General features: G+C 36.6%; 3 protein-coding genes across 4 annotated transcripts in view; 2 read left to right on the forward strand and 1 right to left on the reverse strand.

The window, feature by feature from the left end:
• The first annotated feature begins 2 nt into the window (after positions 1-2).
• On the forward strand, positions 3-18,366 carry LOC145481961 (H(+)/Cl(-) exchange transporter 6-like). 2 transcript variants are annotated; one of them, XM_081460543.1, is made up of 25 exons: positions 3-32; positions 197-367; positions 2,623-2,685; positions 2,861-2,926; positions 3,524-3,589; positions 4,078-4,144; positions 4,723-4,829; positions 5,591-5,647; positions 6,229-6,298; positions 6,572-6,639; positions 6,885-6,943; positions 7,326-7,372; positions 7,508-7,593; positions 8,384-8,497; positions 8,942-9,108; positions 9,808-9,898; positions 10,602-10,722; positions 11,455-11,605; positions 11,959-12,118; positions 13,129-13,235; positions 13,746-14,203; positions 14,756-14,910; positions 15,460-15,567; positions 16,048-16,173; positions 16,629-18,366. In XM_081460543.1, the coding sequence occupies exons 2-25, from the start codon at positions 320-322 to the stop codon at positions 16,704-16,706; spliced, it is 2,640 nt and encodes an 879-aa protein (XP_081316669.1). In that variant the 5' UTR covers positions 3-32; positions 197-319; the 3' UTR covers positions 16,707-18,366. The 2 variants fall into 2 exon arrangements, with proteins under 2 accessions (XP_081316669.1, XP_081316670.1); XM_081460544.1 differs by adding an exon at positions 1,413-1,544 and having other exon boundaries at positions 12-367.
• Positions 18,367-18,824: 458 nt separating this feature from the next.
• On the reverse strand, positions 18,825-20,788 carry LOC145481994 (uncharacterized). Its single transcript, XM_081460580.1, has 2 exons — positions 20,363-20,788; positions 18,825-19,814 (listed from the first exon to the last, which is right to left on the reverse strand). Exons 1-2 carry the CDS (start codon positions 20,672-20,674, stop codon positions 19,548-19,550), a joined length of 579 nt encoding a protein of 192 aa, XP_081316706.1. The 5' UTR covers positions 20,675-20,788; the 3' UTR covers positions 18,825-19,547.
• The window catches only part of LOC145481993 (UPF0488 protein C8orf33 homolog), a 4,746-nt gene continuing 3,286 nt past the window's right edge, over positions 20,785-22,244 (forward strand). Inside the window, exons 1-4 of the mRNA XM_081460579.1 lie at positions 20,785-20,931; positions 21,010-21,078; positions 21,687-21,777; positions 22,095-22,147. Coding sequence (XP_081316705.1) covers positions 20,830-20,931; positions 21,010-21,078; positions 21,687-21,777; positions 22,095-22,147 — 315 coding nt within the window. The 5' untranslated portion in view covers positions 20,785-20,829. The remainder of the gene's footprint in view (positions 20,932-21,009; positions 21,079-21,686; positions 21,778-22,094; positions 22,148-22,244) is intronic.

Consider the following 22,244-nt stretch of genomic DNA (forward strand, 5'->3'; position numbering starts at 1 on the left):
AGGGCTGGATGGGGAGGAAGTTCTTTGAACAGGTACGAAACTTGCACAGTATTGTATTGTCTGAGACCTTCGTTGCACTTTTGATGGTTGTCAAGTTCAACAGTTTTATCCATAACGCTGGAAACCTTACGTCCTGGGCTTACGTGCGTTAGGTTTTGTAGGGTAAGTCTGACAACGTACTTACCCTCCGTCCCAGGCGATTGTCCGAAAGAGGCACAATTTGAGCTCATGAATGAACGAAGGAAAACCTTAAGTTAGCTGTTAGCTGTTCTCTCTGCCATTCAGCAAGCATTAAACAGTGAGTTACAGTGTAATCTGAATGGACGGACAACGAGTAGAACGATTCGCTGAAGGCTCTCAGGAACTGGTGAGTGAGATATCAAGCTTACATTCATCCCATAATCAATTTTATGGTTAATTGTAAGCTTACGTTTTTATTAAACTCTATGAAGCAAGGTGTTCGGGAAATACTTTGATTTCGATGTTAAAATTTAAGTAAGCTATAGTATTAAACCTAGTGTCCTAATCATAATTCAAAGCTGCAACAAATTAAGGAAATACCACTTTCACTATTACAATTAAAGACCTTATCTCCCATGTCCTCTCATGTTAATATACTGGGTTCAAGGATTTGGTCATTCTCGTCCCCATAGCCCTTTTCGCCTCTCTTAGCTGGCATGGTCTCGACACGAGAAATGAAGGGCTCTGGAGACAAAGGATTTTCAGTCCTAGATTCTAGGACTTTTGGTCTTCATGTGATACATGAATTGTATGCAGTTGTAATGTTTGTAATAGTATACACTGTATGGGATTGTCAATGGCAGCCGTTGAGGCAGGATTTGAGGAATTTGTCTCAGACGTTAAGTGGCATGAATTTGGAGAATGTTTTCATCAGTCTAATTGTTTTTCTGACAGGCTTTGGCATTCATTGAGTTTTCAGTTATTGCCCTTTGTTTTTGACTCCTGGTGTGGATCAACTAAATAGTTTATTTTGGTTGTTTCGCTTTTCAATGCCTTGATGTGAGGTCAGACCGTGAAGCTAAACGATTTGCAGTTCAGCTGTCTAATGGCCCTTCAAGAGCACGGCTGGTCACAGCTGTTTCATATTTTCATGGCAGCAATATCCGCTCGAACATTTTGACTTCTGTTCCAAGATTTCTTTGTTTTCAAATGGCCAGTCGAAAAAATTTGAATTAATTCAAAAATCCCAGAGCCAATCCCAGAGATTCAATGTCCCCAGAGCCCTTCGTTTCTTGTGCCAAGATCACGCCGGCTAAGAGAAGCAAAAAGGGCTATGGGGAGGAGCATGGGATTCGGTAAAAGAATTAACTTACAAATAAGCATCATTTGAGTAGGTAGCACACTCCTTGGTGATGTTGTGACTTACCAGTTTTGACTTCTCTTGTGCCCAGTACACTTCCGCGGCAACAAGGCTGGTATCAAGAGTGAAGCTGAATAGATCCTTTGCATGATCTTGTCATGTGACCTTGTCAATCATAATAAATAGTTGTGGTATGAAATGGATGCAGAGCATGATGAAATTGGTAAGGCTGACAGTTCTATATATTTCAAGCCACTGACTAGATGCTTGTTAATGAGTGATTTTACAGTGCTGTCAATGTTTAAGAAATTAACAAGACTTGCATACTGAGAAAAACTGCTGGAAGGTACATGTAAGTTTTGCTATCCAAGATACAAGTCTAAATTTTCAAACTTTGAAACTGCTTTTAAATCTGGCACTTAAACATCAGTGGCTAGCCTCAAAATAGACTATTTGCATGGTGGCATCATTTGACTACAACTACCAGAATCCTTCACTTTTTCTGTTTCTTATGCTACAGTACTTAGGGCGATTGTTATTTAAACCCCAGTGGGGCTTCAAAATAAATAATAAAGAAAAAAACAAAAGGAATTCTGGTAGTTGTAGTCAAATGATGACAACGTGCAAATCTCCTACATTAAAAACCTTTAGTTACTAATTTCATCATGCTTATTCCATTTCTGGCGTGTATTTTTTTGCCACAGCCATTTTTTAAGATCAACAAATTCACATGACCCGGTCATGCAAAGGACCAATTTATGCTACTGTTGATTTTATTTTCATAAACGTTAGGCTGCCAAAGCAGACTTGGTATGGTAGAACAGAGTACTTAATATATATACATGTATTATGTTATAAAATAACTGATCTACTATGTGCATTCTCATTGGTCAATAGGTGTGTTTAGGTGAGAGTATGTAAACACAGTTGTGACGTTTTAGATTCGCGCGTATTTTTGAGAATTATTTTATAAAAGCAATAGAGCACTTTTTCTGTGCTTACATAGCCTCATCTAAACTCTTGGGGGGCTGGGAGAATTCTTGAAAGTTAATATCAATGATTAATCTGTAAATTCTCCCAACCCTCCTCATGTCTAGATGAGGTTATGTAAGCACGGATGAAGTGCTCTATTGCTTCAGGGGAGCACAGGCATGTGATTCTGTTTCACACAGAGACTATTTTCTGATTCACAACACTTTTGTCATTGGTCATATGGTTACATTTTTCTCCTTAATCAAGCTATCCATTTATTTCTCATCAGTTCGGCACTGACCACTTAACTACTACTTTTTGTCTGGCAGATGGAACTTCATGCCGAGGGATATTCTCATGCAAAATCTAAACTTCCAAGTAAAGACTATGAGGTACCAGCTAAACCTATTTTAATTTAAGGCACTTGCAATTCCTGAAGGTATGCAGTGCCCAACCTTTTCATTTTACTTATTTTTCTTAACGAATAAATTTACTTTAAATTCACTGTTAGTTCAAGGTTTTGTTTTTGTTTTTAGATTTGTGTCTTTTTTGCCCTTTCTTTAACAGAGCCTTGATTATGATGTTTGCTACAACAAACCTTTTTCACAGATGCTTGCATCCAGAGATAAAAAGGTACAGCCACCCTTTCCTACGCAGAGGCTCAAAGGAATTTATTTTTGGTGGGGAGAATCCACTGAATGATATGAGTGCAGGTCTGCACAGGGTTACGTGAAAGGTGATGGCAGAAGGTGTGGGCTGATCGATCCATTGGACTTTACACCTGCACTCACTTCGCACAACAGATTTATATAACGAATGCTTGAACATCTGTGCAGGAGAGAGGAACAGCCATGTAAAAAAGTTAAAAGTGTTTGTTTTGTTTGAGAAAATAACAAAAATTTGGTTTCATGTAGTGCTTGTGTTTCAGGCTAAGAATGAGACACCAGTGATTCATTTTAATGAGTGGCAAAATTCAGAGGTGTGCCTTCTATTGCGAGGGTGATTTTTGCTGGTGATGTGGATCACAGTCAGAATCATGCAAAAGTGCTAATTTGGCATGTGAGGAACAAATGTACTTTCAATTGATAAAATATGCTGGTGACTCCACAGAATTGCTCAGTATTTCACTCCTGTGATTGAAACTGAACATTGCAACACATTCATCCAATCAGAATTTGTGAATTTCACATCATGACATTTCAAAATGATGTTTCTTATTATATGTGATAGTCACTCTTGGGACAAGAAGTTGTGAGATGGATAGTAACAGGAGCCATTGGAATATTGACAGGCTTGGTAAGCTGTTCATTTAGTAGTGATCTCTTCATAATTTGTGACAATTACAGTATATTGCACATTGGAGGCAACCAGTCATTGGGTTTGAGTGCATATTTTTTGACAGTGTATAATGATATTGCTGTTTTCTAATGTGTGGCTAGACTAAGTGGCCAGACTAAGCTGCAAGGACGTGAGATAATAAAAATAACAGTACAGCAGTATTTATTTGTTGTCAGAATTCTTTGTGCAGTTATTGTTTTCTTTTGATTGCGGTGACCTGTTCCTTGGCATATATGCACACTGACGTACCTAATGGCTTGCATGTTTATACAGATGCTCATTTGCTTTCTGGTTCACCACTTACTAGAAACGTAATTCGTCCATAAGTGCACATTGAACATTATAAAAAGTAGTTGTGTATAATATTATTCAGCTGAGTTCTTATTTGCAAAAATAACACTTACTAATTTGAACCAAGCTTAATTGAATAATATGCTCATTTGCAGGTTGCTGTTTTTATTGATTACTTTGTGACACTTTTAACCAAGTGGAAATTCGATACCATCCACAAATGTATCTTTTACCAAGTCATAGAACGGGTCATATATTAACAAGTTGTTCAATGTCAAGCAGACAGACTATACGTGTAAGTAGTCTTCAGTACAGGTGTATTTCAGGTATACAAGTGCACATTTTTGTATTAGACCGCCATCTTGGATTTGTTAACTGTGATGAGTTGAGAAAAAAACGACAAAAAACTTTGGAGGGCTGGGGTGAGGGAAAATTTACAGAGGGAGTAGGTGTGAAAAAATGGACCCCACCCCCTTCTTCCCCTACCCTCTACTAGTTACCATCCAGATGGCGGCATTGAAGACCCACGGTTATTGAGTTTTCTGTTCCAAAATAATGCCTGCACTGCAGTGTACCACCAAATTCACAGAAGTATTTCTTGACTGTAGTACAAGGTGCTATAGTTAACAAGTGAACTTTAATCACTCATTGTTTAGTTTCCTTTAGCTGTTAAAAATACAGTGGAACCCTGCCTTATGATCACCCTGTTATTACGTTATTACGGGCAATTTATTTATTATTCAATTCTGTTCTGTGCAGCCTATGTGTATCCTTAACTTACCCTTCACTGTGTACTGCAGCTCTTATAGCTTGTACACCTTCAGGTTGTCTAGCAGTGACTCTTCTTATTTTGATGGCAATTAATGGCCTGTTCTGTCTTATAGCTGGAATACTTTGTGCCATTGAGGTATGTACATGTACCTAGCAATATATAGGGGAAACAGTTAATGACCTTTTTTTGTCCTATGCTCACAACATGTTGAAAATTTCATCTGTAAACATTATGACCATTGAAAATATTGTCTGCCACTTATTAATCTTGGTTTGGTGGTAATTTTCTCATTTGATTTATTGTTTTGAAAGAAATCACAATTATTACTAAATTTTTTTTTAATTGGAGCTCCTCTTTTCCTGGACAAACCAGTTTCCAATTTCTCATTTTAATCTCCATATATATTATTGTCAATCAAGCATATGTTGCTAATTGTTTTTTGATGTATATAGTATAGTATATTATTATAGCTTTTCCAGTAATTTGGAAATAACTGTCCAGATTAAAGAAATTCTTGAGTTGCTAATTACTGTACTGTACTCTACCTATGGCCAATCTCCCAATTTGGCAGTTCCGATAATTTTTCTTGTCAAATTATGTCAATATTAAACAACACTTGGTCCTGTATTAGCTATATATTAATTCTGTTGCAATGAAAACAAAATCTATCGGACAGTATGCTCAGTATTCTCCATGTTTTTCATGCAATTAAGATATTTAGTTTATCACTTTCCTAGCTGGTGGGGAGAACAAGGAATGGATGCCAGAAGGCAAGCCATAAATTATAGATATGAACAATGCTACCTGGACAGCTTACCTCATGAATCAGAGAATTAAAAAAAGCCACTCTAGGGAAATCCACAGATTCAGACTTTTTTATTTCTGATTTGTTTTAGCCTGTGGCAGCTGGAAGTGGAATTCCTGAAATCAAGTGTTACCTGAATGGAGTGAAGGTTAGTTGTTATTCGATAATTACCTAGCTAGCACGTGAATGCAATCATGATGGTACTTTACAGTCCTATCAGGACTGTCATTACTCAGTTGATCATGACCAGAATCTCGACTATAATTTTGAGTTGCTAATTGGCTCTGGTGCAGCAATAATGTTTCTTGACATAGATGTATATTTTAACTTCCCATTTGCCAGCTTCTTATGACAGTCCCAGAGAATTTGAGCATAGGAATGCAGCAAATACTAGGGCTTTCATTAAGGGCCAGTCACCAGGCAAATTGACCAGCTGTGAGGATGATTTTGCCTGTCTGGTCTCAGACAATCGAGAGGAAAGTTTTTCTTATAAAGAAGTTCAGTTTAAAAAGTTTTGCCCTGAATGAAATCCTTGAATTACAAGTACATCCAGGAAAAATGCTCGTTAAACATAATGTGCATAATAAATTAATGTTTACCCTTTCTCAGAATGGACCAATTTGAAATTCTGTACTGTTGTATTTCTGCTCAGTGTCATTCTGGCATACTGTATACTTCTGAGACCAAGTGAGGTTCTTAATACCAGTACACAAAATGTTTGGATTGCAGGTTCCTCATGTGGTGCGACTTAAAACCCTAATATGTAAAGCAGTTGGTGTGTTGTTTAGTGTTGCTGGAGGTAAGGAGACCGAAAACATTACTTTTGTCATTAACAGATAGGTGGCTTTCTACTGAGGACATATTCCTAATACTGCACACTTCTGTATATAATTATAATTAGATGAAAGGATGAGGACAAAAGTGTTACATGTATGCAAACCTGCTAATCCTGAAGCGATGGCTCAGACCCTCTGTGTTTTATTTCGGAAATTAGAAATTAAAATGAATTCATACCATATTTTCACCACATCTTCCTGACTGTTATGTTACTGCTATGTTTTGCATCATTCAGGTTTATTTGTCGGGAAAGAAGGACCAATGATCCACAGTGGTGCAATTATAGGTGCTGGAGTACCCCAGGTAGTAAAGTAACTTTAAAAATTTAATTATTTCTAAATTAGTAGGATCTTACAACCATGTGTCTGGTAGATAAATACTGATTGTAACTTATATGTGCGTAATACACAGTTTGTTGTTCTTTTTGTCAATGTTTCATTTATCTATAATTACTTTAAATTATTATTAAATAATCACACAAAATACACTTAAGATGAAATCCACTTTCAATCGCACGATAAAGCATTTCCTTTTTTCTTCCTTAACAGTTTCAAAGTATTGCATTTAGAAAAATCAACTTTGATTTTCCGTACTTCCGAACAGACAGGTAATTCTATTCATTGTTGGTATATTAAAGGAAGTTTTCAAATTAGAGTTGACCTGAGAGCTGAGGGGATTGTGTCCATCAAACGTGTTTCAGCTGTTCCAGCCTCACTAAATAGTCTCCTCAGGTTAATATGCTTAAATCTGTTGGTTAAACTATATTGACGAAAACATTTTAATTAATATATTGTGTATAAAAAGAGCACATGATTTGAGGTTATGGTGAGCTTAAATAGTGCTATAATTTTGTTATTACATGTACATGTATATACGGTGTATACAGCTGACATTCCACATAACAAGAATCTTGATTTTAAATGTGTAAGTTTTGAAATAACAGCAGAATGGATCTCAATTTAATTTTTTTTTCTTTCAAATCACATCAGAGAGAAAAGAGATTTTGTGTCGGGAGGTGCAGCTGCTGGAGTAGCAGGTACTGTTATTAGCCATTATAGTAATAATTTATCTTACTAGAAATCTATGTTGTTAGATTATGAATTAAAATAGTTATGACAAAGATTCTATTATTTCAAATGTAATACATTAAATATTCATTTTTTAATTCCAGCAGCTTTTGGGGCTCCCATAGGAGGGGTGTTATTTAGCTTGGAGGAAGGAAGCTCATTTTGGAACCAAGCACTCACATGGAGAAGTGTAAGATTACTTTTATTTCCAGTAGAACATATTGTAACAATGTTCGGAAATCAATCCTCCATGATTTGTCACTAAAACTTAAAGCAAAGTAAACAGGCCTATAAGTACACAATCTACATTTTGACTTTGATTTTTATGCTTGTATCATAGTTTTGTACTGACTTTGTAATGAGCAAGCTGACTAATGACACAGGCCCACATTGGAGCTTATAAATTACGGTTTAGCAGAAAGTTTATAGAAATGAATATGTTCATTTGTTAGTCTCCCTTTGGATAGGATGCTAGTTCATCACAGGTTGTCTCCTAGCATTTTTTTTAGTTTTCTTTTCTTTTATCCAACTGGGGAAAAACACTGTGAGAGGTAATATATCAGACATGAAAGACTGTGTTTGACCACATTCAAAACAACGAGAGGAGAGTTGAAAATGTGATGCACAGGGGAGTATTTTTGATGAACTTTGAGGAGTTTGATTTGGTAAAACACTGTCTTGAGTGTTTGATTCATCATCTCAATTGAAACTAAAAGTAAGTAGAAAATGGAGAAATGAACTCATAAAAATCTATGCTAATTAAGATCAGATATCCAAACACTGTCACCGTCATGATTTTGTTTGTCTATTTAAACTTGATGAATTATTAATGAGTTTGAGAATAAAGTATCTTTAGGTATTAGTTCTGGAACCTGGTCTGCCAGATCAAGAGTCCAACACACTTTGTCTCCTACGAACTGGGATTTTAAAGATTACAAATTATGCGTAAAATAATGTTTCTTTCTTGATCTCTTTTTCAGTTTTTCTGTTCCATGGCTTCCACATTCACATTGAACTTTTGTTTGACTGGTATTTTTGGTTATGGCTGGGGTTTATTCAATCAGCCTGGCTTGCTCAACTTTGGAGACTTCAGGGTGCATTACCTAATTTTTTTTGACAATTTATGTATAATACTTTAAATTTTGATGTGGTGTATATTTCAAATGATTCCTATTGAGAGAAATGCTGTCATAATGTTCAGAGCAGAAAACAAAAACATGAAGGACTAATTTTCTCTACACATTTTAACCATGATACTGAAGGCGAGGAGACAATAGCAACTGTTTAATGTCTCAATGCAAATGTTTAATCATCTGTGAGCCCCGCATTTCTAAAAGTAAAACAAGCATAAATCACTTTCAGGTATTGATTTTTAAGACACAGGTTTTTGGTCCAGGAACCAACCATTGAATGCAGGACAACCTTCCATGTTCAAAGTAGATGCAAACAAATGGAGTTAAGCTGTAACTATAGTTGAAAATAAGCTGTACTGTGAGTTACTCATCAACTCTGACTGGTAGTTATGTTTTGATTCAAAGTGTAAGGAAGGAACAGAGAAGTGTGATCTGTGGAACCTACAGGATGTTCTGATCTTCATTGCTATGGGCTTTGTTGGTGGTCTTCTTGGAGCCTGGTTCAATGCTTTGAACAAACATCTCACAGTCCATCGCATCTTGCATGTCTATTCACGAGCTAAGCATGTTAGGTAATTTAATAACTTCAATAGTAAGTTAGAGTAGTTTTCAACTGAGTGTTTCAAAGTTATCACTCTGGCCAATCACAAAGGGCACAGACAATCTGGTGTACTGATGGACCAATCAAAACTAAGAGGACATACATGTATCTGACGCAAAGCTTGAGAGTTCGAGTGAGTCACCACTGGTCTTGGTATAATTGCTTCTGATTGGATGAGAAAGTGGCACCTGTGTTTTACACCAAACATTAAGTGTACTATTGTAAAAATGCAAGTGAAAACTACTCTTGACTTTAGTTATACTACGACATAACTAAAAGTTTCTTTTTCCACAGTAAAGACATCGTGGGCATAACACATGACTTGATTCCACTAAAATTAATAATGATTAACTGATATAATGATCTAGGCGTGCTGGCCCATCTTTATTTACTTCAAGAATTCTTGTAACAAACATTAAGAAATTTTGGTAAGATTGATTAATATAAAGTCATAGAATGTCATGTTCCAAATTTTAAAAATATTTTATCTTCAGCTGGTTATATATTGGTTTTTCAAGTCATCAAATCAAACAAACTGTATTCTATGAGGATATATGTAAAATTACAAGTTGTGGATCATTTATTTTCTTGGATGGTTATTTAAAATAGCAGCTCCAGAAAGCTGTAGTTGTACTATCCAGTTTTTATTGTCTGTTTTTGCATATTATAGGATTCTTGAAGCTGTTCTGGTTGGTTTTCTCACCACTTCAGTAGCATTCTTTGGTCCAATATACCTTGCACGCTGCAAGACACTTCCTCCTGTAAGTCTAACATCATTTTGATGCTGTATACAGTGTGACATGAAAGTGGAAAACTCTGAAATTCACCTAGCATTCATGTACTACTTTTGTAAAGTTTGTAAAATCAATACAAAACCAAGAATGGACGGTACGGATAATGGCACTTGTTTTAACTTTATGGAGAAATGATTTTATATGTACATGTACTCTTGACTAGTAATAGACTGTTATAAGTATTTCCTCACATCATTTATAAATACCAGTATGGAGAGATTGTATTCTAAAACCAATTTTATAATTTTTTCTATAAATACAGCCTCATTGTACTAGTTGAATCTGTTTTGCAAAAATGGTAGTATACTAAACAATGTGCTCTAACTTGGTATTAAGACATTATAGTGGAAATCTGTGAGATTCAACTTGCAGTCTTGTTCTCCATACCCTCCTGCTCTAATCTTAGCAAATATTGAAAAAAAAAATCTTTGTGCAATCGGAGATTAAGAGGGGTTATGAAGAATGGAACTGATTACACTAGAGAGATTATTTTAATATATAATTATACTCTTGACCAGTAATGGATTGTCACAAAGATTTCCTTTGAAAATTTAACTCTTAGTGAGACACTGTACTTTATAACTACAGTAGTTATTGTTCTTTAGATACAGCCTCATTGTACAAGTTGAGTGTAGTTTACACATTTACAGAACAGTTTTCCTTTCTACAGGGCAGCACTAAGGGGAATGACACCAAGCCTTACTTTTGTCAAGATGGACAGTTCAATGACATGGCCACATTGTTCTTTACCTCTCAGGAGTCAGCAATCAGGCAACTTTTCCATCTCGATGGTAAATGTCTGTGTTGTGATAGCTTGTAACTAGCTTAGATGATACTAGACAGCGGCCTTAATTACTTCCTGCAACAGAACTTTCCTCTAACTTACAATGCAAACTGCTAAAAAATAATTCTTTAAAGAGTAGGTCTTGGTCTGTTATTTAGCTCATCATTTTCTGTGGTTCCTGTAAGTACACAAAATTAATTCTCCACTCCTAGGTTGACCATCTTGGCTAGTATTAATGTTATTTAATATATAACTGCAAAAAATTACTTCAGACTGTCATTGCAATTGCTCAGACCAGGCCAATATACTGTTAAGTTTTATTTTGCACTGCAGTGAAATTAATGCTCACACTTTTGTTATTTTCCCAGTCATATAATAAATGAGTAATCAGATGGAAGCAAATTCTTTCAAATTGCACTTGTCTAAAGGCTCGTGCAATTGTGAGGGAATTTTCAAATATCACTTGTAGTGTTAAGCCTTAATTGTACTCGTATTCATACGATTACCTATACTAACTAAAGGTGGTTATGTTCAGAAGTGAGAATGTAAGTTGGCATAGCACTACATTGCATCATTGTCTGAAATATCCAAGACACTGTAGGACCAGTCACTGACGATTTTAACATCAAGCTGTTGGATAATGTGTAAATTGTCATTTTGACAATAATGCATTTTGACAATAATGCATTGCATGACATACATGTATCCTTCAGTTAGTATCTGTCTGATTACTCATCAGGTGCCTTTAGTCTGACATCCCTGGGGATCTTTTTCATCTGTTTCTACTTCCTGGCCTGCTGGACATATGGTGCCAGTGTTCCTAGTGGTCTGTTTGTTCCTTGCTTGTTGTGTGGTGCAGCTTATGGCCGCTTTATTGGAGAACTTTGCAGGTAATGGCAAAATACTTTCACTGAGCTTTCCAAGTAAACCACTACCTGCCAGGACAAGTTGCGCTTAGATACATGTTTATGTAGTCTAGAGGTACCTTTGCATAGCAAGAGTGCTTTTCTTAAATAACAGTTATCTTTATCTTTATCTTTATTAAAGGTAATTAAGTTGATTGGGCATATGCATGACAACAACTGTTAAACCAAAAGAAAAAAAATCTAAACCTATTTAATGAATTTACGAAGTCTGTTAAACATGGGTGGCAATGTAACAACTGTAGCTATCTCTCCTGGAAGGATGATTAATGCATTTTAACACCATGAGCCAGGTCATAATAATGTGATGTGTTTTTCAGGCTGTTGGGATACCAGCACACATATCATGGAACATTTGCACTGATAGGAGCAGCATCATTCTTGGGGGGAGTTGTGCGCATGACAATCAGCTTGACTGTCATCCTAATAGAATCAACCAATGAAATCAGTTATGGCCTGCCAATCATGATAACACTCATGGTATGTATAATCCTGCTTTTTTTTATGTACGGTGTACCTACTTTAATTTACAGGTTCTGTAAGTAGCTTACTATGAAACTATATCTGTGCAGTAATGAGTTGACTCTTGTCATTATTTAACTTCCAACCCCCATGCATTTTCTTTGATTATTGTCTGGACTTATCATTATTTCATCTTATTGTGTGGCTGGCTCTTTGAGCGGGTAAGAATCAAATCCTGCACTGTGATTGGCTACCTGAGCGGGCAAGATAGAGTTATCTTGCCCGCTCAGGACTACCCGCCGTGTCCCACAAGAAAAATTTCCCCGAAAGCCATATAATAAATCCTTTATTAACAAGCTTGTGTGGTCAAGATGGCTGGATATTGGCCTCATTCTTTTTTGCGAGTTTATGGACCTCAACTCCGTCTCGGTCCATAAACTCGCAAAAAAAGAACTTGGCCAATATCCAGCCATCTTGACCTCACACTTGGTCAATAACCCATATATAACCACGGGAGTTGACAAGTTTTCAGTCATCTAGCAGAGAGGATGTCAACCGTCACTTGGTGCTGACTCATTTGCCCCCCTTCCCCACCTCCCCCTGCTGAAGATAGGTGATAAAATCTGAAGCAAACTTTTGTCCAACTTGCATCTGTTGACCAATATTTTGTGATCTGGCCTCATTCACCCCTGGTTTTACTTTGCTTCAAAGTAGATCAAGCCTCTGCGAGCAGACCAATGTGCTCCTTTACAATGAGAAGAATTCTGCATTGAATCTCATCTTGTACAGACACCTGTTGGACTGTAATTAAAGACAAAACAAAAGCTGAGAAGCTATGTTGTCCCTAGATAGGGGACCAATTGTTCTTGTTTTTAAATAAGTGGCAATTAGTAAAGTTCTCTATAGGGCTATCTTTGCATAAATTATTTAAATATATCCATTGTGAAAAGGAATTCCGTAAACGTACATGTACATGTATGAGTTAAAATAACTGTGTCTGATGTAAGTTGATACACTTTTCCCCGCAGGTTGCAAAGTGGTCTGGAGATTTGTTTAATGAAGGGCTTTATGACATTCACATCAAATTAAGGAGCGTTCCTCTTCTTGAATGGACAGCACCTCAGGAAATGTACAGGTATTGCAAGGGTTGTAGCATGCTCTGAAACGAGCTATCAGCCCGTGTTCCTTGAAACCGGAAAGTCTGAAGCATCTTAAAACCGAAGGAGCTAAAACCCAAGATCATCAGTCAGCAATGCATCATGTACTATTTTCCATGTGGTACATGCAATACAGACTATGTTGGATCCACTAACCAACATCAACACCAATGTATGACAGAGCATAGCTCTTTAAATCCCTCAGTTGGAAAACACATGCTCAAGAAGCACAGAATGTCAAAACTGAATTTAATCAACAACTTTTTGGTGCTCAAAAAGTGCTGAAACTAATTTGAGTGTTTCATTGACAAAAATTATACTGATAATGTTTTTAATTGATGGTTTTCACTTATTTTTACTCCTGTGTCGCCTCAATATTTTTACTTTTGCCTTGAAAATGATGTTTGAAACATCAGAACGTCTGACAACTCTAATTTTGAATAAGGTATGTTTGATTATTGTAAATTAATTTCCTTTACTGCACACAGGTTAAAAGCTTCTGACATCATGGAGTCATGCCTGTCCTATATTTATCCTCACACAAGAGTCCACTCAATTGTTGGAATTCTCAAAACAACAGCACACAATGCATTCCCAGTAGTGACTATCGACAAAACCACTCAACAAGACACCTCTGGAAATAACTTTGTGCACAATGTCGATTCATCTAACGAGCAATTTGCTCGTACAACTACATTTTCCAGTTTAACAAGTGAACAGAAGCTGCGACGGACTGTAACAAGTGGAGTGGAGAATAGTTTACTGCATAGATTAAGATCTGGTTCAGAACACCATCCAGAAAGTCACCGCATGAATATAAAAAGAAAAAGACTGCTAAGTGAAGGTGATCAGGATTCTCTCTTAGTCTCATCCTCAGTTCCAGTGGTCTCAAATTTGGTTACTAATTACTTGGATAATGAAGGACTAACAGCTGATGACGATGATGGTAAGTGTGCAATGCAGGACAGAATTTCAAAAAATTATAGCAGTTATGAAGCAGCACATACTTATTTTATATGTAAAGTATAAATTATTACTGGTATTTACTTTTCAGTATACAGTTCACTCAGGCACCCTCTATCACCACCCCATGTCCTCCCAGGGGTTTGGCGCACAAAGGAGTCTGAAAAATGTATTTCATGGGAACAAGGAACTTTCGCAAAAAATTTTAGGGAACAATGCAAGTTCTGGGTGGCAAACAAACGAGGTGCTCCAACCTTGAAAGAGCTTGTGAAAATAGTGTGAATAATCCAAAATATGAATAGAGGGGACCACAGTATTCTATACTGCGGTGAAAGGTTGATGAATTGATTGTTCATGTAATGACTAGTCTGTAATTATTTGCTTTTATCTTTACCAACCATGATAACTGGTCTCGCTGGGATCTTAAAATGGTTTGTCTGATTGTGGATGTTCAGTTTCTTTTATTTATTAATTAAAAGTTGTTTTTTACAGAAGAAAACTCTGGTAAGGTTTGATTGTGCATTTTTTTTAACAGATGTCTATCCCAGTGCATCAGGTTCTAGTGTTGTCCCTGCTGTAAGACACACAGATGAAGAGGAGTCTCAGGCTCTGACATTCCATGGGATCATCCTAAGGTCACAGCTAGTAACTCTGCTAAAGAGAGAAATCTTCTACTCAGAGAATTCCCAGGTAAATCCAGTGACAAGACAGTATAGATGTCATATGGATTATAACTTCATGTCCTGTCCACAAGTTTCTGTATGATTTGGTATGGGCTGAAATGGTTAGAGGTAAAGTTGCAGATTCAACTGTATGCCAGAGAAGTGCAGTGAGCTTTTTTTCTTAGTGTAATCCTGCATTAAGGGTTGGAGACGGAAGGGCCTACGTGTCAGGTCATTGGTATCCAGACAGAGTGGTGCAGGTTAAAGCCCTGGCCAGTGTCTTGATGTGGTGTTCTTGGGCAAGATGCTTTACTCTTGTGGTGCTTCCCCACCCAGGAGCCAATTGACAATGAGGGCAACTTGACAGAGTGCTGCGGAGTTGCCTGCCATGGAGTGGCATCCAGTCCAGCAGGGCTAGGATGACTCCTGTTTGAGTGTTTCGTGCTGCAGAACCTGGAGTTGAACAGTTGCAGTTGTGGGCCACAAGGCTCATGATGACTTACCCTTTCTCATTAACATCCTTAGCTACGAAACAACTTGTTATTTTTCAATGTAAAACATTATTGTACCATTTCAGAGAACTACTCGACCAGAGCTCAATTTTGAAAGTATGACAGAAGAGTACCCAAGATTTCCTGACATCCATGATTTACACATTGAATTTGAAGACCAGCAAAAAATTATGGTATGTAGAGTTTGAATGATTTCTTTTTAAGATATTTTAAGGGGGAGAGGACCTAAATAGGGAGGGATCTGAGCTACATATTTCAAAGTGTTGTCCTTGTTTAGCAGACCGTAACAAGAACTTTCGCGTTGTTGTCCTTCAGGGGATATAATACTGAAAGACTCTGAAAGCCTTGCTCCCGCTGATATTTCATGGTTATTTTAGATGTAAAACCACTTTTGTGAAAGGTGAAACTATGCATATTGACACAGGTCAGGGTCAATTTCTCTGAAGAAGTCTTCAATGTCCAATCTTTCTGCCATTTCGTATGCTGAACTTTAATTAGCACGAAAGTTTGCACCATGGTCTGCTAAACTTCAAATGTTTGATGACCAATAATCCTTCATTTGACACCCAATTAGAGCATGTTTGAGCATCACATGTTCATGCTTAATTAGATGCAAGCTGCAGTAATGATTGGGTAACTTCATTTTCTTTTAGGATGTTACACCTTATATGAATCCCTGCCCATATATGGTGTTTCCTTGGACTCCTGTGCCACTAGTGTTCAACCTGTTTAGAACAATGGGCCTGCGACATTTGATAGTGGTTAATAGCAAGGGGCAGGTAAGGTCACTGTTATTTTTATAGCCCTCCATTTCCAGTCAGCAATCTAAAATTCAGGACATTATATAACTTCTCTTTAGCATGTAATTGTAAAAATCATCAGACGAGTTCATATTTCTAATGAAGTTATTGACAATCTTCTTTTATTTTTACTACATCACTAACAGTTAAGAATAATGCTGTACCATATTTCTGCTTAGTTAGTTTCACTTTTACTGTAAATGCGATTCTTGTTTATAATAGAATATTGACAATTGGGAAGCACATGCTCATGGAGTCAATTTGGCTACGTGGGCAGATAATTTATCAAACTGTATTATTTGCTTATGAGAGAATAATTTATTTAATGTTTTTTGATCCTTTTCCAGTGTATTAAGTACTAAATCACTAGCGAGTAAGAACAATGTTGTACAATTATATTTATTTTTACTTAGTTTGTATTGTGTTTCTTTCAGCTTGTGGGAATGATTACAAGATACAATTTAACACATGAATACATGGAACACTGTCTAGAGAACCTTGCTAATAACTAGACAACAAAATGCACACAATTTGTAGTAGTTTCAAATAAATTTAGCATAAAAATTTAATATCAATACATAGTTATAGAGAGTTTAAATTTATTTTAATTTACTCAGCTTTTAATCCCATAATTTTAGTGATTTGTTCCTGGCAGTCTGACCGTTAGACTAACAGGTATTAAAATATTTATCTTAGGAAATCAATAGTCATGCAATTTTCCTCTGGGAAATTATTTTTAAAATTATTGAAAAAAAGATAAGCAGGGAAGAATTGCTGTTGTTATAAGAGCTTAATGGGTTCAAAAACCAATATCACATGAAATCTTCATACATGTACATCTCGATCATCATTTTTGTGGCTCACCCTCTGAAAAAAAAAGTCTGAAACCTCACAGCAGTCCACTCGTAAAAATTGTCATTTTACTTTCGGTATGTACGGCTAGCTCTCTAAATACATTGGCATTAAACATTCCTTGAAATCTATTAATGAAGATGTTTGTTGGGTTTTTCCAACGACCATCCGCATGCATGAATGACCCCAAAATCAAGCAAATCTACATGTGAGTGAACAAATTATTTCTGCATGTATTTTTCTTGGGGCTATAGACTGAACAACACTTAAACCTGTAAAACTTATAACTTATTACCTTACAAAATTATAAGGTTTATAAGAAGTTTAAGTCTTCTTCAGTCCATAGCCCCAAGACAAACATGTACAAACTGAAATAATTTAGTTTGCATGTAGATTTGCCTGATCTCAGGGTCATTCATGCATGCGAATGGCCATTGAGAAACGCGATCCGCCTGTCTTCATTTCAAGGGGTCATTCATGCATGCGAATGGCCATTGAGAAACCCGATCTGCCCGTCTTCATTTCAAGGAATATTAATGCCACTGTATTTAGTGAGCTAGCCGAGCACACTGAAAGTAAAATGATAATTTTTATGAGTGGACCGCTGCAAGGTTTAAGACTTTTTTGTAAATTTTGCATACAGTCGGTAAGGAGGCGGAGATGATTGACGTCCACCAAAACTTAGGTTTTGTCTAGACGCTTTTGCGCTGATGGTTGCATGTGATTTATAACCGCTGTAAAAGCCAAACCAATGTTTATAACAAAACAGATTGATTGTGCTTGCAGGGCCGTAGCCGGAAAAAAATTTTGGCTGAGGCAGTTTCCATGGTTAAATTCTCTTCCTTGGTATTTAGGGTGTTTTTATATGCTCACCTGACTATGAACAACAAAAACAAAAATTACTGTTACTAGCTGCAGCCCTGGCTTGGCAATATTCCCTTTCTTTTTTCTTTGTTTTGCCTGTATGATAAAAAGGTTAGGGAGTCTGCTTGTATTCTACATGTCAATGATAGCTAGAAAATCATTTTGTGAGGAAATGATGATTTAAAGAAACATATTTTCACAGGAGATACTGTAATGTTTCCTAATAAAAAGCGAAAATAATATCTTTGCATAATAATTATTTTGCAAACAGTTCATCTGTCCCTAAGTTTCATAAACTAAAGAAAAATGTCAAGATTTATAATATCATTTTATCCACAAAATGTATTTTATTAAATGTAAATAAAATTGATGACCTCAATTAGAAATTAACTGTATGTTACTGCCGTTTAAAAGATTGTTTGTCTCAAAATTTGTAAAATAAAATGGTTTTTCATTGTTTGATGTTGTCTTTAATTTTGCTTCAATATGTTAAGTTGTGTTATTAACTAACATATTTACCTCCCACGGGTGATAATAAAAGCTAGTTGCATTCTAATTAACAATTAGATTATGAGCTGGAGATTTCTATGAGGTGATAGTTGATGAGGCTGAAGGCCAAATCAACTATCGCCTCATAGAAATCGTGAGTGAATAATCTAATTGTTTTAGTAGAATTCTTCAAATAATGATTCCAATTATATCTTAGTATTAAACTTCACACTTTAGAGAATTTGTGTGGTCAAATTGTTAATTTCGCATTGTGTAAATGTATGCACACTGATTAGTTTCTTTCAAAAATTTTCGAGCTTTTTTAATTCAATAAACTGTTTGTTTCTTCATTTGTTTCTAAATGTTCTTTCAAAACTCCAGAGAAATGAGGAAATGTTGCAACCTTGTCTTTCTCATGTTCTTGTTTTAATCTATGATGCAAATAAAGAGGGGTGGGGAAACATTTTGGGATGTGCTCAATGCCACGATTATTGTGCAAATGAATTCTACAGTAATACACCATGAGTTGAACAGCTGAATGTAGTTACTTTATTTTCAACTGTCACTCTGACACTTTTTTCACATGGTACTATGCTACAACAATCTATCTACAATTATTGTTTCTGTAGTTTGCTGGCAAATAAATGATGCTTTCCAAAGTACAACAATATAGCATGCAGGGTGGTATATTTCTGCATAGCTGAACAGAACTCAGTTACTGGAGGAAAAAAATAACATCCTGGATGAAATAAATTCATATATTATTTAATGGAAAATTTTACTCTTACTTTGATTCAACCAACTTGAACTCATTTAATATACCTAACTGCAGTCTAGTTCTAAAAACACAATTAGTTGAGAAATATGTCAACATTAATTATTTTGCATTTTTCAGTTCAAAATTCTAAATTTCTATCAGTCTTACTGTTAATAACTCAAGTCACACTATCTGATATTGAAAATTTAACATCGTTTCACCGGTACCTATCATCTGAGAATCTTTGGATCTCAAACATTTGTGCTTTTCAGTTATCACAAATGCTTAACTTGAGAATTTTTTTTTGTCCCTAATTTGTGTCAATTTGCATTTTTCCTCTGCCATTCATTTGAGCAGGGCAGGGGAGTGGTGGGGGCAGGGAGGGTAGATCTTATTTATAGCATACATAGTTCTTCACAGGACCAGGGAGAGGAAGACGTTGCACATTTTGGTCAATATCTCTTGATTGTAACATGTCGGCAGAGGACCCAGCAACTCCAATGGCTCCCTTGATTGTGTGCCTGATATTGCTGCGGCAAATCTCTTGCAGGGTGCGGAGTACTTTAATATCGCACTGGTCACATGTTCCACTCTTGACAATGTTCTCGTTTTCTTGACTTTGGCACTTGGAGCAGAAATGCTTCAGACAGGATTTGCACTTCAAGACAAAGAGAAGCGGAGTCAATATGCAAAATGTATTCTTGTAAGAAGAAATACAAAGTCCCTTTTCGATCCCATCACCACACCGTTTGTTTACAACCGTACTGCGACTTCTCTTCACTAAATGACACTTGTTATCTGTCTGTTATCTTCAAAAAAACTAGAACATATCTCTTACAGTGTAAGATAAAAAAATATTCCCTCAAGGACGTAGACTTGCAAAACAAAGACGTAAAAAGCTTAATTTTAAATTTTGGCAATCTCCACAAAGGAACGTTTCATTCAAAGCGAAAAAAATCAGTATCGACGTATTAATTATTAAATCCTAAAACGTGGTTCGCTTTGTCTTAGCTATTCTGTTGATTCGAGATCAAGTTCATCCTCGGCGCGAAACCTTTGTTTTTTTTCTGTGGTTTTGACGCAGAAAGCCGGTAAATAATTATTTCACAACGATGTACACAAACTAAAATTTATGTACAATATATATTTTTCCTTTGTACGCTGATATGCCACGTTACCATAAAATAAGGCTGATTATATACGTACCTGTGTCACAGATATTTGGGAACATACATCACAGAATTGTTTCTTACATCCATCGCAAGGTGGGTAAACGAGCCTCGCGTGAGACGAGCAAACAGAAACTGCGCGGGCTTCATGGTCGCCACATCTTCGACAACGAAATCCACAGTTTTGGCAGAAAAATTTCCCACAAAAGCCATACTGACATTGCAACAGCGACCACTCTGGAACTATACGTCCACAGTCTTCACATTCGCCGTGAAACTCGTGGTAAAAATCAACCGCGTCACTGAAAAAATAACGAGCCGGCAATTCAACGTCCATTACGGAAGCCATTGAAGTGTCTGTTTGTAAACAAACCGTTGGATTTCCGGTAACGCGCGCATTTGCCGTACCGTGACATTTGATTGGCTACATCTTCGCCTTTTCATTGGTTGAAATATCTCAATGTTCTTTGATTTGATTGGATGAGCTAGGTAGGAAGATCCAACATGGCGGATGGAGAAGCGGAGAAAGAACTTACTGCAAAACAGCGGAAAAACCGAAAGAAGAAGGAAGCTGCAAAGCGTAAAAAGCAGGAACAGAAACTTCAGGTATCGTCTCTGGAATAAACTTCAAACTATGTTCAAAACATGTTAAATAAATGGTGTGTTTTCTCGCATATTTTTCAGGAGTCAGTCAATGTTTCAACAGAAAATACACCTGAAAATGTCGGAGATAAAACACAAGAAGCTAGTCAGGTGAAAAGATTAATCTCAGTACTAATTTTCTTTGTCAAAGCACCTCTCACCCCTGACATATGATCCTGTGTTATCTTCTTTTTGACCGTGTCAAAGCACCTCCCACACCTGACATATTATCCTGTGTTCCCGGGAGGGGGACTCCCATATGGAATGGGCGGGGATGCTCGTCGTCTCGCTTAGGGGTGTAAATTTAGGATTTTGGTCTCGCTTAGGGTGTTCTGGGAAAAATCCCATTATTTTTAGCCGTCAAGGTCTCGTTAAGGGTTGCACGCGAAGAAATAACAAAACAGAAAGAATTTTGATTCTTTATATTTACTCAATTCATGTAAAAAAATTCGCCATCATTAAAAGTCACTGTACTTTTATTTGTCTGTTTTATAAACTGGTCTCTTTTAGGGGTCTGCATAAACTTCGGCCACGCCCAGATTGGTCTCTTTTAGGGGTTAAATTCAAAATTTCCGACAAGCATCCCCGTCCACTCCATATGGGAGTCCCCCCCCCGGGCCTGTGTTATCTTCCTTTTGACCTAGCTGGTTGTTCACCACAGTGTGACGTTGTCTACATTTAGTTGTGCATTGTTTAAAATTGTAAAATTTATTTTATAGTCAGCAGAAGACAAGTTTCAGTGCGAGCTGAATTGGTGCATCGAACAACTTGAAATGGGTCTCGCTTTTCAGAAACCTGACAAAAGACAAGGTAGTGATTTTGTTGCAAGATATATGTAGGAATATGATTTTATGAAAGTATGTTAAATTGTGCATAAAATTTGTAATGACTTACCATGATCGTAATTTGTGTTGCAAAAGTGATCGCTATCATCCTTGGTGGTCCAGGGGCACACACCTGGGTCAGGAGAAGTTTTTTGTTCACATTGTGTTTGTCTGTTCAAATGACTTTCCTCTTGACCTGACTATCCGCCCCTTAGTCTCCAAAGATGGATCATTATAGATCCTCATTCTGATTTTTCAAATTTGCATTTAACTAAATATTGAACATATTTCATTGTATTGTAGCTGAAGTTGTTCAGCGTCATTTGAGATCTTTAAACTCTTCTAAAACACCCATGGTAAGTGCACTGTATTTGCCTTCCTCTTTCCTATGTTCTGAATACAAAGATACAAAACCTCAGTTTGCTAGTGGGGTGGTTCTTGTCCAAGAAGTTT

The sequence above is a fragment of the Orbicella franksi genome, chromosome 3 (assembly GCF_964199315.1).
Source record: "Orbicella franksi chromosome 3, jaOrbFran1.1, whole genome shotgun sequence".
Classification (NCBI taxonomy): Eukaryota; Metazoa; Cnidaria; class Anthozoa; order Scleractinia; family Merulinidae; genus Orbicella; species Orbicella franksi.